Source organism: Sprattus sprattus, assembly GCF_963457725.1.
Source record: "Sprattus sprattus genome assembly, chromosome: 1".
In the NCBI taxonomy this organism is placed as follows: domain Eukaryota; kingdom Metazoa; phylum Chordata; class Actinopteri; order Clupeiformes; family Clupeidae; genus Sprattus; species Sprattus sprattus.
Genome location: NC_137920.1, coordinates 16,305,602 through 16,323,962, shown reverse-complemented (window position 1 = coordinate 16,323,962; position 18,361 = coordinate 16,305,602). Strand labels below are relative to the sequence as shown.

At 39.1% G+C, this 18,361-nt stretch overlaps 1 protein-coding gene across 1 annotated transcript; it reads left to right on the top strand.

Moving 5' to 3' along the window:
- Positions 1 to 10,695: 10,695 nt before the first annotated feature.
- On the top strand, positions 10,696 to 18,129 carry LOC308367873 (GTPase IMAP family member 9-like; the record flags this gene model as incomplete). Its single annotated transcript, XM_080841870.1, has 2 exons — positions 10,696 to 10,927; positions 17,453 to 18,129. The coding sequence occupies 2 exons, from the start codon at positions 10,696 to 10,698 to the stop codon at positions 18,127 to 18,129; spliced, it is 909 nt and encodes a 302-aa protein (XP_080697996.1).
- Positions 18,130 to 18,361: the final 232 nt, after the last annotated feature.

Genomic DNA, 18,361 nt, shown 5'->3' with positions numbered 1-18,361 from the left:
ATGGTGCTTAAAGGAGAACTAATGGCTGATTTGGTTCCAAACAGCCTCCTGCTCAGCTGGCCTCTGTGCTCACAGACAGCGTCTCCTGCTTGTCCTGCTTTCCTGCCCACTAGAGGGAGCTCTATGAGGCTGATTCCAAACAGCCCACAGGAGAGTCTGATCACCCATTACCTTCCCCTGTGAGGGCTTGATTACCTGTAGGGGTGTAAATCACACCCATCATGGCGATTCGATTCAGTATCGATTTCCTGACCCAACGATTCGATTATTTTCGATACTCATGAATACACCATGATACGATTCGATTTCGATTCGATTCGATTAATTTGTTCTTTTTTTTACCTTACAGGCTACACAATGTTTCAGATTTGAAATAAATAAATGAAAGCTGTTATATCGTTATGCATTTTATTTGAGAAACAACAGCCAATAACAGAAGTAGAAAAGTTGTACTCCACCTAGGCCTATGACAACCTCATTCACTGAAAAATAATAATGCCCCTGTTATAGATTCTGAAAGGCCTTGCATCAAAAAGTACTGTACAAAGTACAAAGTGTTAAGTAACAAAAATAGGCCTATACCACATTCACTATAGAATAACAATACTCAACAAAATCAGTGCAAAAGTGCACTTGCAGCAAACGGTAACAAAAAATAGGCCTGTAGTTAATTCAATTTAAAATGACAATGCTCCACAAAATCAGTGCAATGAGTGCAAATGTGCACTTGTAGCAGCAAATGGTAACAAAAAATACCCCTGTAGGCCTACTTCATTCACTATAAAATAAAATACTCATCAAAGTGCACTAGCAACAAAAAGTTAAAAAAAAAAAAAAAAATAATAATATATATTTTTTTAAATCGATACTCTTGCGGACGTGTCGATGCATCGTATCGTCGGCTGTTGGATCGATGCATCGATGCAAAACGATTCTTTTTTACACCCCTAATTACCTGTAGCTGTGCCAACCCAGTGAGCTTTTTAAACTTGATATGACAATATGATGATTAGTAGTAATAATATTAACTAGAAAATGCATTTCCTGAAGGAAATACCAGTGCATGAAATGCAAAAGTTAGGAAAGGAAGAAGAAAAGAAAGAAGAGTGAAAGAAGGAAATAAGAAAGGAAAGAAGAGTGAAGAAAGGAGAGAAGAGAGGATGAAGGAAAGAAGAGTGAAAGAAGGAAAGAAGAGTGAAGAAAGGAAAGAAGAGTGGAAGAAGAAAATAAACAAGAGTGAAGCAAGGAAAGAAGAGTGAAAGAAGGAAATAATAGTTGAAGAAGGAAAGAAGAGTGAAAGAAGGAAAGAAGAAAGGAGAGTGAAGAAAGGAAAGAAAAGTGAAAGAAGGAAAGAAGAGTGGAAGAAGGAAAGAAGAGTGGAAGAGAAAAAGAGAGTGTTTTGAATAGAGAGAGAATATTGAAAAAAGGAGATAAAAATGGAGTGAAGAAGAGAGATCGAGTGTGAGAGAAAGTAGACTGAGAGGGATAGAGAGAAAGATGGAGAGATGGAGAGAAAAAAAAGTAGAGAATGGAAGGTGTCTTAATGTTCCTAGTTACAGTTAAATTGAGAGGGACAGAGAAGAGGTTCCTTTGATTTGGTGCAGCTGTCAGTGAAGCACAGGTGCAAGCCAGTTTAAAGACCCTATTATGATGTCATAATGGCCCAATGTAAGTCAATGGGAAAATTTAGATTCGTTTTTATTTAATATCTTAAAAAGTATAAAGTTTAGAAAAGTGAAAAATACATAGCATAAGTGTCCTTTACAAGACCTACGCGACAAAGTTTGAATGAAGTTTCTACGTTAAGCGGTTCGGGCTGAATTAATCGCAGAAAAAGGTAACAAGAATAACTAGAATGCGTTTCGTGAACGAACTGCGAGAGTGTGCTTGCTCTGTGACAGAGAGAACAAGTGCCAATGAATTAACATGTATTTACATCTACTCAATCAGTGTAGTGGGGCCTGTTCTTCCAATATATTTTAGCAAGCAACCAAGCTCAACCATTATATTTTGGCTCCACTGACGTTTAGACATATGAGGGTATCTTTGTTGTTCTGTTTTTGTTTGTTTGCTTGTTTATTGTGAAAGGGTCTAGTGTGTTACATTTGGTCATAGCCTAATAGTTCCAGAGTTTCGTTATACTGACTTACTGAGCTAAGTGAATTGTTGAAATTGTTATCTTGGTAAAAGGAAACATCTCTGCAACAATATTGGAATGAATGCGGTTACATAGCCAGCTTTACTTAAAGTTTATTGTAAGATAGGCCTATATGTTAGACTTAATGCAGTTCTCTCTCAACAGTGATGTCTGGCTTGTTATATGTTTTATCCATATAAGGAGGGGGCAGCTAAACTCGAAGACTCTCAGAAAATATCTAAAGTGTAGCTCACTAAACTAGAAATATATTGAAATGCCATGAGATGTAGGCCTACCACTAACCATTTCACATTTACAGACATAAACCTATAGACATGACACAAAACATCTTCCAAAGACTTTATTATCTCAGCTGCATTATTCAGTAGCACAAAGTAGTCTATTACATTCATATTTACTTCATGTAACCCTGCCATAGCGATACAACACCTTTTTGACAGCCTATATAGCCTAATTGCAAAATTAAATATATAAAATATAGCTGCAAGCAGCGATGGCGGTTTCCTCCTTCAAACATTGCGAACCAGGGGAAAAAAAAAACATTTGTCACTGTATAGAAAATCCATGCTGCAGACTTGCCAATGGGATATTATATTTCAAATCCAACATTTACAATGCTTTTGCCTTGAAGTTTAGACTGAGTGGAGGTTGTGTGTGTGCGCTTACCCTGTGTGTCTGTGAGAATGTATGTGTGTGACAGCAAGCTGTGTGTCTGTGAGAATGTGTGTGCGTAAAACAAAGCCTGTGCGTGTGTTAAGGGGAGACTGCGTGTGTGAGATTTAGGAGCCGCGCGGATGAGGAGACAGAGAGACATTCTATAGAGAACCACCCTAGCAAGTAGTCAAGCATGCATATTTCAAATATTCACCAAAAATCCACTTTTCACCTTACAGTCAACTTTTTTTTCAGATTTGTGTACTAAACATTCCCAAGTGTCTTCATATGAACTTGTGATTGAATCAGAGTTTCACTTTTTGACATGCAGATGTGTAAAGCATTATTTTAGCATTAACAATGTATCCAATTTGCTTTATATCAATCATTTTTCAAGATATGAAGTTGCCTTTGCACATGGGAACATGTTGTGGTGTCTTCCAAGTGACATATCAGTTTGGTGTTGATATCTCAAAGATTAGCTGAGATATGACTTCACTTCCTGTTTGGCCGCTTTTCTGCTGAATTTGAGTGGATGAACCGGACAAACCATATGGTAACTTTTTGTGAAATTTGGAACAATCATTAAGGACAGTCCCTTCTTTATTCATGCAAAGTTTCATGTCTCTCATTATACCACTCTAGCGCCACCAACGGGTCAAAGTTGGACTTGTGTTAACACACGCAACTTTTGAACCGTATAACCGATTTTCAAAAATGAGGTACCATTGGATTCCCTGGATCAAGACGAATTAAAAACACCCTGTGGCGTAAACTTCACTCAAATATTTGCTGACATATGACTTCACTTCCTGTTTGGCCGCTTTTCGGCTGAATTTGAGTGGCTGTACCGGACAAACGGTTGTGAGGATCAAAATTCTGTTTACAACTTTTGTGAGGCTAGGTCTGAAGATCATCTCTGGTGATTTTGAAGAAGATTTGCCAAAAATTGTAGGAGGAGTAGGCTTTCAAAGGTTTTTGATAAAACCGGAAATAGCGGAAAATCTATTTAACCGGAAATTGACGTCATGGGGTGAGTTTAATTCGTCTTGATCCAGGGAATCCAATGGTACCTCATTTTTGAAAATCAGTCATACGGTTCAAAAGTTGTGTGTGTTACAAAAGTCCAACTTTGCCCTGTTGGTGGCGCTAGAGTGGTGTAATGAGAGCCATGAAACTTGGTGTGAATGAAGAAGGGACTGTCCTTAATCAGTGTGCCAAATTTCACAAAAAGTTACCATATGGTTCTAGGGGCTGCCATTGACTCCCATGGTACTAACATAATAAGAAAGCCTACAATAACAATAGGTTACCTCCTACCGGAGGAAACCTAATAAATACTACACTGAAATAACGCAAACAAAGTGAATCTACAGTGAGCCAACGCTCGTCCACTGACAGTGTGGAAGAATGACAGCGACGTGAGCCAGGCCACATTCCAAGATTACGTTACTAGAAATGTCACTTTACATGAGCTTTGTTCATAAGCCATGCAGTCCATAAAATAGGAATACTCTCTGTACTAACAGTATAGTAAGACCGGTCATATGTTCAGAGAGCTTTCTAGCAACCAACAAGTTACAAGTAGGATAAACATATTAGCGAAATCTGCGTTGTCGACAGATCATCGTTTTGACTGGAGTTTTGATGTGCTTGTTAGCACCAAGTGGATTACCTCATCTACAATACATATGGGCTTGGACTCAAATCACTAGTAGGCCTACTTCACGATCTTCTATGGTTACCAGCAGATAAGGTAAATAATAATCGCCATATTTGCTTTAATGTTTTATAGAGTAAGAGGCTATGTGTAGGCTATTAGCTAATCAGAAATGTTGTAGATGCCAGAGTTGGCAACTATGGCTCAGATTTAGGTTGTTATCCATCAACATTCATTTTACAACTTACATTAGTTTCGTTGTCATTCGACTCGAAAATCTCTGGCTCAATTTGGCAAAGCACTACTGCTCTCTCCAGGGTAAACATACGTGGACCTCTCGGTGCTGTCATTTTGCCAATCTGGCTGGCTGAGGTAATCGAGTGATTAGAGAAGGCTACAAAGTGGAATACTAAGCAGTTTGTAGCGGGAAAAATTGAGAGTGAAATGTAACAAATTATACTGTATAATTACCAATGTCACAAATAGCTTAGCGGTAATATGAATAGCTTAAATGGGATGGCTACATTAGCCAGCTAGTTAGGAGAATCTCCGCTCTCTTTCTCTTATACCATCCTGTTCTGCAGCGAAGGCACATCACGTAATAACGTTATCATTTCTCAAAATAGTTAAATACAAATATATATATAGCTTTTAAGATAAAAATATGTCCAATAAGGCTTAAAGAATTAAATCAGGTGTGTAGATGAAGTTCAGCAACAGCATTTCTAGTGTTTATATCCATGATTGTATGCTGGTCGTCGCTGGCCGTCAACTGCCGTTACAGGAGAATACAGAGCTTCGCCTTAGTGGGTGACGTCACAATGGCTAAACCTTCCCCATGTTAGTCAATGAGAGAAAAAGGGGATGAAAAAGAGGGATAAAAAAGGAGTGGCAAAGAGTATCGCCACGAAAAGTCATAGCAGCTTGCACCGGATCGGGCCGGACGTTTTGGTGTTTGAATGGCGTCTCTAGCTCAATCGGGCGAGGAGTAGTTAGCTGCAAGAAAAACGTACGGAATAAATAAAGAAAACTTGATGATAACAATACTGTGCTTCCCTTCGGGCAAGCACACTAACTAGAAAATGCATTTCCTGAAGGAAATACCAGTGCATGAAATGCAAAAGTTAAGAAAGGAAGAAGAAAAGAAGGAAAGAAGAGTGAAAGAAGGAAAGAAGAGTGGAAGATGGAAAGGAGAGTGGAAGAAGGAAAGAAGAAAAGAAAGAAGAGTGAAGAAAGGGAAGAAGAGTGAAGAAAGGAAAGAAGGAAAGAATAGTTGAAGAAGGAAAGAAGAAAAGAAAGAAGCGTGAAAGAAGGAAAGAAGAGTGAAAGAAGGAAAGAAGAAAGGAGAGTGGAAGAAGGAAAGAAGAGTGAACAAGAGTGGCTCTGGATAAAGAGAAAAAGAGAGTGAAAATATTGAAAAAAGGAGATAAAAATGGAGTGAAGAAGAGAGATTGAGTGTGAGAGAAAGTAGACTGAGAGGGATAGAGAGAAAGATGGAGAGATGGAGAGAAAAAAAAGTAGAGAATGGAAGGTGTCTTAATGTTCCTAGTTACAGTTAAATTGAGAGGGACAGAGAAGAGGTTCCTTTGATTTGGCGCAGGTGTCAGTGAAGCACAGGTGCAAGCCAGTTTAAAGACCCTATTATGATGTCATAATGGCCCAATGTAAGTCAATGGGAAAATTTTGTTTCGTTTTTATTTAATATCTTAAAAAGTATAAAGTTTAGAAAAGTGAAAAATACATAGCATAAGTGTCCTTTACAAGACCTACGCGACAAAGTTTGAATGAAGTTTCTACGTTAAGCGGTTCGGGCTGAATTAATCGCAGAAAAAGGTAACAAGAATAAGAAGAAGAAGAAGAAGAAGAAGAAGCCTAGGAATAACAATACAGGGCATTTCATGCACTGTAATAAGAAGAAGAAGCCTAGGAATAACAATACAGGGCATTTCATGCACTGTAATAATAAGTAACTAGAAAATGCATTTCCTGAAGGAAATACCAGTGCATGAAATGCAAAAGTTAGGAAAGGAAGAAGAAAAGAAAGAAGAGTAAAAGAAGGAAAGAAGAAAGGAAAGAAGAGTGGAAGAAGGAAAGAAGAAAGGATAGAAGAGTGAAGAAAGGAGAGAAGAGAGGATGAAGGAAAGAAGAGTGAAAGAAGGAAAGAAGAAAAGAAAGAAGAGTGAAGAAAGGAAAGAAGAGTGGAAGAAGAAAAGAAAGAAGAGTGAAGAAAGGAAAGAAGAGTGGAAGAAGAAAAGAAAGAAGAGTGAAGAAAGGAAAGAAGAGTGAAAGAAGGAAATAATAGTTGAAGAAGGAAAGAAGAAAAGGAAAGAAGAGTGAAAGAAGGAAAGAAGAAAGGAGAGTGAAGAAAGGAAAGAAAAGTGAAAGAAGGAAAGAAGAGCGGAAGAAGGAAAGATGAGTGAAAGAAGGAAAGAAGAGTGAAAGAGAAAAAGAGAGTGAAAATATTGAAAAAAGGAGATAAAAATGGAGTGAAGAAGAGAGATTGAGTGTGAGAGAAAGTAGACTGAGAGGGATAGAGAGAAAGATGGAGAGAAAAAAAAGTAGAGAATGGAAGGTGTCTTAATGTTCCTAGTTACAGTTAAATTGAGAGGGACAGAGAAGAGGTTCCTTTGATTTGGCGCAGCTGTCAGTGAAGCACAGGTGCAAGCCAGTTTAAAGACCCTATTATGATGTCATAATGGCCCAATGTAAGTCAATGGGAAAATTTCGATTCGTTTTTATTTAATATCTTAAAAAGTATAAAGTTTAGAAAAGTGAAAAATACATAGCATAAGTGTCCTTTACAAGACCAATGCGACAAAGTTTGAATGAAGTTTCTACGTTAAGCGGTTCGGGCTGAATTAATCGCAGAAAAAGGTAACAAGAATAAGAAGAAGAAGAAGAAGAAGAAGCCTAGGAATAACAATACAGGGCATTTCATGTACTGTAATAAAGTGTTCTGCTTGTTCATCAAGGACTTATCTGAGTTCACAAAGGAGACCCTCTCAGTCATCCACGCATCTGTAACACCAAGCCACAGTAAACATGATCTTTACCTACTTTAACCTAATGTACATTAGAGTCAACTATATGGCTCAAGTACACAACTGCCATGATGAGTTTCAAACAACCATCTACATGACAATGAATACATGGAAGCATATAACTGAAAGCATGAATAATATTTTGAATAATATTTTGTCTTAACTCATCATTGCCAATGACACAACAATAGCACAATAGTCACACAATAGACCTCATAATTAAATTGTAAAACATAGGTATACATTGAACTTTGCAACAATATAAAAATCCCAGCTCTGACCTTTCATGGCTGTTTTATCTTTATCTTCATCTTTATCTCCTGATCTTGGTCACATGCAGTGAGTGACTCAGCAGTGTTTATGGTCACAAGATGGGGTCTCTGTTCTGACTAACAGGCTGGTCTTAACACATATAAACACACAACTGAATAACAATGGAGAGCATTCAAGATATTTATATTATAATGGCTTCTGACACAAGCATTCAAGATATGATAATGACTATTGCATACACAATGAAACTATACTAGAACTAGTGGTGTGGGAAGTGCACAGATCAAAACAAATGAACCATGGCTCAGTTCTGGTCATCAGTTCTGGTGTTTCAGTAAATGGCACATCCATATGTAACACCAGTATACAACTGACCATGCTAACACTACTGACTGATAACCCTTCTAGTGGAGTGGGAAGAGCACAGCTTCAAACAGATAAATGATGCCTCAGTTGGGCTGGACATGAGGTGTGAGCTAAAACTCAGACAACATGAAGGGGTGCTGCTCCACACCTTGCATGTGTTTCATCTTCTTCAAGATTAAAATAAAGTAGTGGAGACATTTCAGAACTATTAGATGCAAACTGCCTGAATATTTAACAAATGAGATATGTCTGTTCCGAAATAGAACTTTGTTTTAAGATTTACAAGAACAGGGACACATGTAAGTGTTACTGTTAATATCTAACCTGTAGTCAGAAATACTGTTGTTATGAAAACCATCCATAAATGGTTAGGAGAGAGACTGCGTGACTGTCTGCAGGTACACTGAGTTATAAAACAGTTGAGGAGACGAACATGGAGGGGTTTACCAGCACAGCAGCTTGATCATTAACAGAATGACGTCATTTAGACTTACTGCTTTTGGAGTTTCAATAGAGTCTCACACAATCCTAAGAAAACAGCCACTTGAGAGCTTTAGAGAACCTTTTACATTCTGAAATATGTGAGAATGGGGACTGAGGACTGAAAACTGAACAGGTAAGGCAACATTGACTTAAAATCGTTGGAATATTGAAAAAGACAAGTATATTCAGGCAGTAACAGAGGGTCCACTTCCATGCATTGTAAAGTGGTTCATATTAAGTGTGTGAAATTAAGTGTGTCCGAAAAATTTCACTGTCTCTCACTGCACTAGCCAATCAGAGTACCTAAAACAGCCACATCAATGCTCATGTAATTTGCACAAACTGAGGAGACGTGAGATTAGGCATGGCCATATATGGAGTCAAAGACTCAAATCAACTTGTGGTTGGCTGTGAAGTCTTTGGAGGGATTGGCCTTTGAATTGTAAATACATTTTATAAAGGAGGAAATTGCACACATCAGACCACAACTCTTAGGAACCCTACGTGTGAGTACGATCTTAGTTTTCTTTGTACCTTTAGTTTTATTGCAGAACCTTTTTAACTTTCTCAGAAATAATCTAAGAATCAGCTGCAAATAAATCAACATTGGGGCCATTGCAGATGTGATCATACAACTCAGATCTGATTTCTTAAGTGATTTATGTAAGGGATAATGTATTGTCCGGAGGTCATTCTCCAAAAATAATTCCCGACGGGGCGAACAACACCCCGACGCGCATTTAGTTGCCGTTTCATGAGTCCCGTTTAGAAATAAATAGTTCTTCAAGCAAATAGAACTTTGAAGTTGCAGGTGTTGCATAGCAACCCATTACTTGCTGACTTCAAATTACTGTCTACTGTTGCGTTAAAATGACTGGACTTCTGGCGGAAAGATATGAAAGATGTGAATTAGAAGTACAAAACCCGTTGCCAATGACAGCGGTCTTTATCTTTTTGCAGCGGTATGTTAGCAGGAATTAATGTATGGGTATGACGTATGGATGGCCCATTCAAATCAACGGTACTTTTTGGAACGTTCTGAAGAGCCGTATAATAATTAGTTTTGGCACCATGTCAGAACATTTGTAATAGTTATTTAAGAAATGAAAATGACAACAGACAGCCCATAAACAGTCACATTGCAAGACAGAGTTGCCAAGCTGCTAGCATAATTCTTACCTTTGTTTAAAATCAGTTTACTCTGCTTAGTTGCCCAGTGAATGCTAGTAGGATTTTGTAGGCTACACCGCCTTCGCTTCAATTGAAATAGGTTAAATTGTTTATCTGAAAGAGTTAACAATTGAACCATATTTCCAGTCAAGTCTTTATAACAGTCAAACTTTGCATTTGAAACGTAGGCCTACCTCTTGGGGGGAAATGAATGTCAAACAAATACAAAACAGCAAAGTAGCCAGCATAGGCCAGACCATAAACCAGATTCTCAAATATGTGGGCAGATTCTCAAATATGTGGGTTTCTTTTTTACTTGCTCAGTGTGTTCCTATCAGAGGTGGGAAGAGTAAGCAAAAGCTGTACTCAAGTAAAAATGTTGTTACTTTATAATAATAGTGACTTAAGTAGAAGTAAAAGGACCCATCACTTACTTACTTGGGCTGCATTAAATATTCACACACAGATGGCAGAGGCTGCTATTTATAACCTGCACATGTGGGGTTCAGTGTCTTTCTCAAGGACACTTTGACAATTGGTGGGGAGGAGTCGGGATCAAACTAGCGACACACACACACACACACACACACACACACACACATACACACACACACACACACACACACACACACACACACACACACACACACACACACACACACACACACACACACACACACACACACACACACACACACACACACACACACGCAAACTCACACATACACACACACACTCACAAATATCTGCAATATTGCCAATCATGTGTGTCCAAGAGATTATATGTGTGTTAATGTATGTGTGTGTAATATATGTACATTCATGAGTTCACACACTCACATTCACAAACATCTGCATTCATGTGTGTCCAACAGGTTTTAATGACATCCATGGAATTGAACCTGACATGCCCCGTGTGCTTGGAGCTCTTTCAGGACCCGCTGGTTCTCCCCTGTGGCCACAGCTTCTGCCGCTCGTGCCTGGAGGAGAACTGGAGGGAGCAGGGGGAGGAACAGCGGTGCCCCCTCTGCAGACACCGGAGCTCCAGACAGCCTGCACCCAACATGGCTCTGAGAGACACTGCCGAGGCCTTCCAGAGGGCAAGGATTGATGACTGCACAGGTCAGATGTTTGGTTGAGATATTTTTTTTTACAATACTATAACCATAACCCTCTCTTAATACCATACCAAATCATCTCTTAAATGCCATATCATAACCATGACCATCTCTTACAGTTTTTTCCAATCACTTTCACTCTTTACCATGTCTCAATACCATGTTCACTTTTTCCAAACACTTCACACAGTGGACTTTACAGACACACACCTCAGTATATCAGTTAACCTTTGGTACAAAATGCACTACAACCACCAAAACACTTCATACTTCACCCAAAAGTGACTCATGCTGCAACTTTAGCAAATGTTTTCACTCAAAGTACAGTGAAACTTGAAACATTGAAAAATTCATATATCATGTGTTGCCGTATCCTCTATTTATGCACAATTTACTGTAGTGTTGCATTGCAAAAGAAAAGAAAAATGTATGAAATCTTGTACACATAAAATATGTAATATAAAATGAAATACAGTCAATTTGAAATTCAGCTATGTCTCAAGACAGCTACATGCTACATTTTATGTGGTACACTTTAGCACACAAAAAGTGTTCAGACACTTTTCTTTCCCATTCCATAAGTGAATGAAAAAACAACACTACCACTAGAACACACTGTCTACACGAACTAAAGGCTTAAAGCACCTGAGTTAAATTGTGCAAAAATAGAGGATACAGCAACCCATAATATGTGCATTTTGCAATGCTTCACGTTGTCTGTGTTTTTTAGGTCATTGTACTTTGAATAACAAAGTAATCTTCCTGAGAGAGATCATTTAGTAAAGTCACGGCAGCATGAGTCACTTTTTGGTGAAGTATGAAAGTGTTTTGGTGGTTGTAGTGCATTTTGCACCAAATGTTAACTGATATTCTGAGGGGTGTGTTTGTAAAGTCTACTGTGTGAAGTGTTTGGAAAACCTGTTCATGGTATTGAGTCAAGAGTGAAAATGATTGTAAAAAACTGTAAATCAGTTTTGTAGAATTTGATGCTAAAGCTGTCAGGACACAGCGGTGAGCATTGGCTGTTATGTAATGTTACATTTATGCACCTTTAAATTATTTAATTTAGGTTGTCACAAAGTAAATAAGGTTAATGGAGGGTGAATTAACTTGACTTTATTATTCAAAATCACTAAGTAATTGGCAATAATAAGTGCACAGTTAATGCATTCATGTATTATAATTCCTTTACCTTCAGCCATCATTTCTCTTTACTGATCATCAACTTCAAGACGACAAAAGTAAGTATTACATTTACAATTCTTTGGTAGAGGCTTGTCAGTGTCTTTACAGTTCCTTTACTTGAAAGGCAAGCCATTCATCTACTTAATCAAGTGAAATATGATAGGCTAGACAATTAATCTGATTTCCAATAACCATATGGTCGAGGCTTTTATCCGAAGAGTCTAACAACTAAAATATGACATAATTAGCAGTAGAAGAATGTGTGGTAGAGAAGAGAGTTATTGGGAATTTGTGTTTGTGTGTGTGTGTGTGTGTGTGTGTGGGGGGGGGGGGGGGGCTACTTGTTGTGGTTGATGGTGATATTTACCCAGTTTTAAAGAATTTGCTCAGATACTCCTGAAAAAGGGCAATGTTTTCAGAAAATATTTGGGGCTTGTGCCACACCATGCAATAGTTAATGTTAGTTATTCTGCCCATAGACATAGGTTCTTGCATGCATTACTAACCATTGTACTCCTCTAACTTGGCGGCGTGATTACACAGATTACAGCCATTCTGTGTTGGCCTTCACATAGCCACACACACGGAGAGAGAAAACTCAAACTTTGTGCTTCACCTAGTCTTAGGCTGAATCCCATTACACCCCTTAGCCCTACGCCTTTCCCCTTCCCCTCCGTTTTGCGCGTTCACGTGTAGGGGTAGGGCTATCCCAATTCACGTTAAGACAGAAAGGTAGGGGTGGGGGAAGGGCTTTCCACCCCTCCAAACGGAGATTATCTGAGGGCACACTTGAAACGGAGGGGTGAGACCGATTTCCCCCAATGCATTGCGAACCCGTGATCATTCACACCCCAATCCTGTAGATGGCGGCAATAAGTTGAGTCTGGCACAAACACAACAGCTGCAGGCGCCATGTTAGTTTATGTCTGGTGAGTGACAGCTGTCGCTCTCCGGTTATGTAACAGCTGACGCAGCGTACTGATTACGTACGTAATTGTTGAAGGGATATCCCAATTCGTAGGGATAGCGTTTCAAGCCCTACGCCTACACCTACGTTGTTGCTTCGTTTGAAAAGGCGAGGGCCAAGGGGTAGGGGTAGGGGTAGGGGTGGAGATTAGAAATGGGAAAGGGCCTAAGTCTGACCTGTGTTCACGACAATGCACAGGGACAAGGAACAGGGAACTATGGAGACAGAAAAAGAAAGTATAAGTTATGTACCTTTAACTGATGAAATTTAGGTTAAGGAAGGTGAATAAGGTCAATAGGAGATTATATAATTTAACTATACTATTGAAAATCACAATGTGATTGTTTATAGTTAATGCATTCATGTATTATAATTTCTTCCATTTTAGCTTTAATTCTTCTTTTCAGCTCCGTTACTTGAGAAGCAAGGCAAGGCATTCAAGGGTAAGTATTACATTAACAATAACCGTATGGTTAAGGCTTTTATCTGAAGTGTCTTACCCGTAAAATACGACATGATTAGCACATATAAAGTGCTGTAAAGAAATATAACCCTGCGTTCCGGTTGTCGCTAACATGGAGTAGACGCACGTACTTCACGCTCCCTCCTACTTTATAAACTTTTTTCTGACTCTATGAATATACACCTACAACTGTTAACACCTAACAATAGACCCCTGTGAGAAGATGGCCACTAAAAACTGCAAAAATACATGACAAAGATAGCATAGCTGCTGGCCAAACTGAATTGGACACCATAGCGGCCATGCTAGAAGAACATAGAGCAGCCCTTTCGACTGAATGCTTTCTCAACCCTCAAGACAAAACTTTCACGATTCAATACAAATAAATGACCAATACAGACGCTTTATATCCTATCCGTATTCTATTCTATACGTTGTAGGCCGTGCCCATTGTGCCCTCACCACTAAGCCAAAATCAGAGGAGAAATCTCGATTAGATTCTTATCCTCGATTAGAAATATCCCTGCCTTTATCCCCCTCTATTATTTTAAAAAGGTGGACTCTATTTAAGCAGTAAGGTTCGAGAGGCTGCGCGTCGGGCCTAACAACACCGTCGAACAAGTACATTATTGACGATACAGTACTGACTCGAGTACCTTATTGCTTTTATAACACGGTTGCCAGCGACATTATAAATATTAAGTACAATTAAGTTATAAATAGTAAGCTGTCTTTCAGCACAAAAAAGTTGTAGCCACCAAACATTGTGTATCGCATTTCAGTAGCTTAGAGAAAATAGTCCCCCTTTGTGTGGCTGTTGCTATGCAACAGACAAATAGCATTGGGAACTTCACTTTGTTAGCATAGAACCAACTGTTTGTTGATGATTAGCTAGGAGATCGACATTGATCTCGCACCATTTTATTCATTCACATTGCTCATTTTATGAAGTTGCCATTAAAATAACAAAAACTACAATGGGACACTTTCAACTTTGTTAATATTTGTTTATATTGATTTGGATATCGCCACTAACTCGCGTGTGAGAGCTACGTGTTGTACCAATTGGTTTTTGGTCTAAGCGTTAGCATTCACCTACAAATAATATTCGAGACTTTCAGTTAAGACTTAGGCCCAATCTCGATTCTTCCCCTTGCCCCTTTGTCTTTGTCTTTGTCTTAACCCTAGCACTTGCAAGTGTAGGGGCCAAGGGCTGAAAACGTTCCCCTATGAAATGAGACGCCACTCGGTTTCGGGTACGTCACTTGGCGTCCCTGGATAATACAGGATGGTATGTGTAAAGCACAGGTCGATGTCTTCAAACAAGTGCTGTCATTCACAGATATCAAACGGAATTCGCGGATAAGTTATCTGTAGACATGCGTGACTGTATGAGCTATGAAACTAGCCATTTAAAAAAAGTTTCAATTATGGTTGCAAATATACACCTGTATAGAGCACAAAACTAGACTGTCGTAATTGTTTTGTGGACGGTACATGTAAAGCACGGATCAATGTCTCCAAAGCAAGTGCTGTCATTCACAGATATCAAACCTAATTCGTGGATAATAAAGTTATCTGTACACATGCATGGAGTCAGGCTAGTCCTAGCAAGCTACCATATAATCCAATGAAGTGGTGGCATACGCGCTAGCTGTAACCTAAAACTACTGTTTGAAAGCTTCAGTTAAGACCTACAATACTCTTCATCGTTCGTGTAGCACATTTCAGATCAAACCGAGTCATTATAAACATATAAAAAGTTGTGTAGATAGCTTTATTCAATATTTATTCAAATATTCCTCACTTCAAGCAGCCATGTTTTTTTGAAAATTCCCAAACTGATTTCGCTGTGTGCTCTGGGATAGCCCTTGGAGGAGCAAGTAAGGTCTCGGATTATCTTAACTCCAAGGTCCATATAGCCCTCAATCTTATCCCTTAATCTTGATCAAATTGGGTATTGAGACACCACTAGCTCTCACATGAATGCGCAACTTCAAGGGTAAGGGGGAAGAAAAGGGGCAAGGGGAAGAATTGAGATTGGGCCTTACAATACTCTGCAACATTCGTGTAGCACAGAAACAACTAACCGAGTCAATGTAGACATATAAAAAGTCGTGTAGATCAGTGGTCCCCAACCACCAAGCCGCGGCCCGGTACCGGTCCGTGAGGCATTTGTTACCGGGCCGCACAGAAAGAATAAATAAGTTATATCAATTCCGCTGTATTAATTATTAGCGTCTGAAAGGTGTTTTATTTTGAAAATGATTCTCCCGGACGTCACATTCGCCTGTGCCTCTTGTCACGCCAAGACGCTTGTCTAGTTCAAGTGATGCGTCACTCAAAAAAAAAGTCCGCAAACTAGCGAAAATTTGTTTAAAAAAAACAAACATCTTTGGAGAGCTTCTTTGCAAAGATGAAAAGGCCAACTAAGGAGCCAAAAGAGGAGCCTACGACCTTCAAAAAAGAAAGCTTCTTTTAACAGACAATACCAGGAGTCATACTTAAAATATGGGTTTATCGCAGCAGGTGATTCTCACGCACCAAGTCCGCTCTGTTTAATATGTGGCGACAAGCTAGCAAACGAGCCAATGAAGCCTTCAAAACTGCTTTGGCATATGGAGACCAAGCACTGATTCAGAGTTATGGTGAGTTGTATTTTTCATGTTAGCTTGTGTATGAGCAGACCGGGCTTCATTCTATCAAACTCGCGCTTGCCTCTCGGGTGCAATTGATTGATTCACATCAATATGAATGGATGACGTGACTAACAAGAGGTGTTAAATGACACCTTGAAGCCGGTCCGTGAAAAAGAATGCCTACATTAAACCGGTCCGTGGTGCAAAAAAGGTTGAGGACCCCTGGTGTAGATAGCTTAATTCACATGAAACATTCCCCACAACACGCCGCCATCTTGGTTAGATTTTTTTTTTTGAGTGCACACTGATATGGAACACTCAGGTAGATGAAAACAGGTCGTACAGTTACTATATCGTTGATTAAGGCACACCCCGGAACTCACTCTCAGAATGGTGGATTCCATCTACCCGTGTTATAATATACAGTATGTTCTTGCTATGCTGGGGACCCATACTTCACATTTCTATCAGAAAACTTTGATGTACTCAACATTTACGGGTTCACAATGGGGCTCTATGGGCTGGCAAGTAGACTAATATGATGTACCGTCTGCACACTTATTTAGGATCCTCCAAATTAGGAATTAGATCAAGACAATTCGTTTCTTGCTTTGAGTCTACAAGGGCACTTGGAGGGCAGTATGAGCGCAGACCTCTACCCAGGACAAGTGACCTCTCTCGCAATCTAAATTAAAGTGAACCAAATTCTTGGTTGGATCCACCCTGGGATTCAGATCCACTCAAAAATGAAATAGCCCGTGCCAAAGACTATTTTTCCCGTAATGCTGCACTGAAAACAAATCTTCCTTTCGGAGATACTACCACTGTTACTACTACTACTACTAATAATAATAATAATGACTAGTGACGCTTTTCTGCATGAAAATGGCTTGTTTTACGCAATAATAATAATAATAATAATAATAATAATACACATTATATCTTAATACACAATAATAATGCACACTATTGTGTAACACACAATAATAATGCACACTATTGCGTAACACACAATAATAATGCATACTATTGCGTAACACACACAAATAATGCACATTGTTTAAACAGACCAACAGAGAGTGGTCAAATGTACTGGCAGTAGGGATTTTAGAAATATTTTTAAGGATATTTTCAAGATATTTGCACAATGACGCCACACATGTTTGTGAAACTATAGTCGGATGTTTCCAAAAGCACTACATATTTAAGCTTAGCTTACCCTTTCTTTTCATAAGCACTACATATTTAAGCATAGGTAACTCTTTCTTTTCACAGTCCCTTTGATTCCTGCTGACCTGAGGATCTTGCTGGTGGGGAAAACTGGATCAGGGAAGAGTGAAACAGGAAACACCATCCTGGGAAAAGAAGGCTTTGAATCTAGGCCATCACCTAACTCTGTGACAAGAGAATGTCAGATAGTTGAGGTCAGGTTAAAAGGAAAGACCATCGCAGTTACAGACACACCGGGTGTGTATGACACAGATTTAGGTGATAAGACTTTGAAGGATGAGCTGGAGAGCTGTTTTTACATGACATATCCTGGACCTCATGTGTTTCTGCTAGTGATCAGTGTTGGGGTTAGATACAGCAAGGAAGAGAAGGATGCAGTCAAGTGGATCTGTGATAATTTTGGGGAGGAAGCTTTACAGTACACATTAGTACTCTTCACTCACACAGATCAGCTCAAAGATATGACCTTAGAGCAATATTTTGGGCTGAGCAGTCAGCTAAATGAGCTCATTAGAAAATGTGGAGGCAGATTTCATGGCTTTAACAACAATGATCGAAATCCAAATCAGGTCACTCAACTGCTGCAGAAAATTGAACACATGGTGGAGAGCAACAGAATGAGGGGAAGAGAGTACTATACCAATGAGATTTACAAGGCAGCCCAGAAACAGATTGAATATGCCAGGAGACTAAAGAAGATCCCAAGATGCACTTTGCTGTAGCTGTAGGAGTGATAGTACCTGGAAGGTGTTTTTACTGGGTCACAGAACTCATGATCCTCCTGTCGATTGGAGCAGCTGTGGAATGTGTTGTTTATGTTTTTTTAAATAGAGTAGAGAAATAATATTTAATATTTGCATATAATTTTAATAAGAAAAGGAAAGAAGGAAAAACCATGTGTGTTTCTGCAGAATCATATTCGATTTGTCTCTCCATACACAAACATATAGGCAT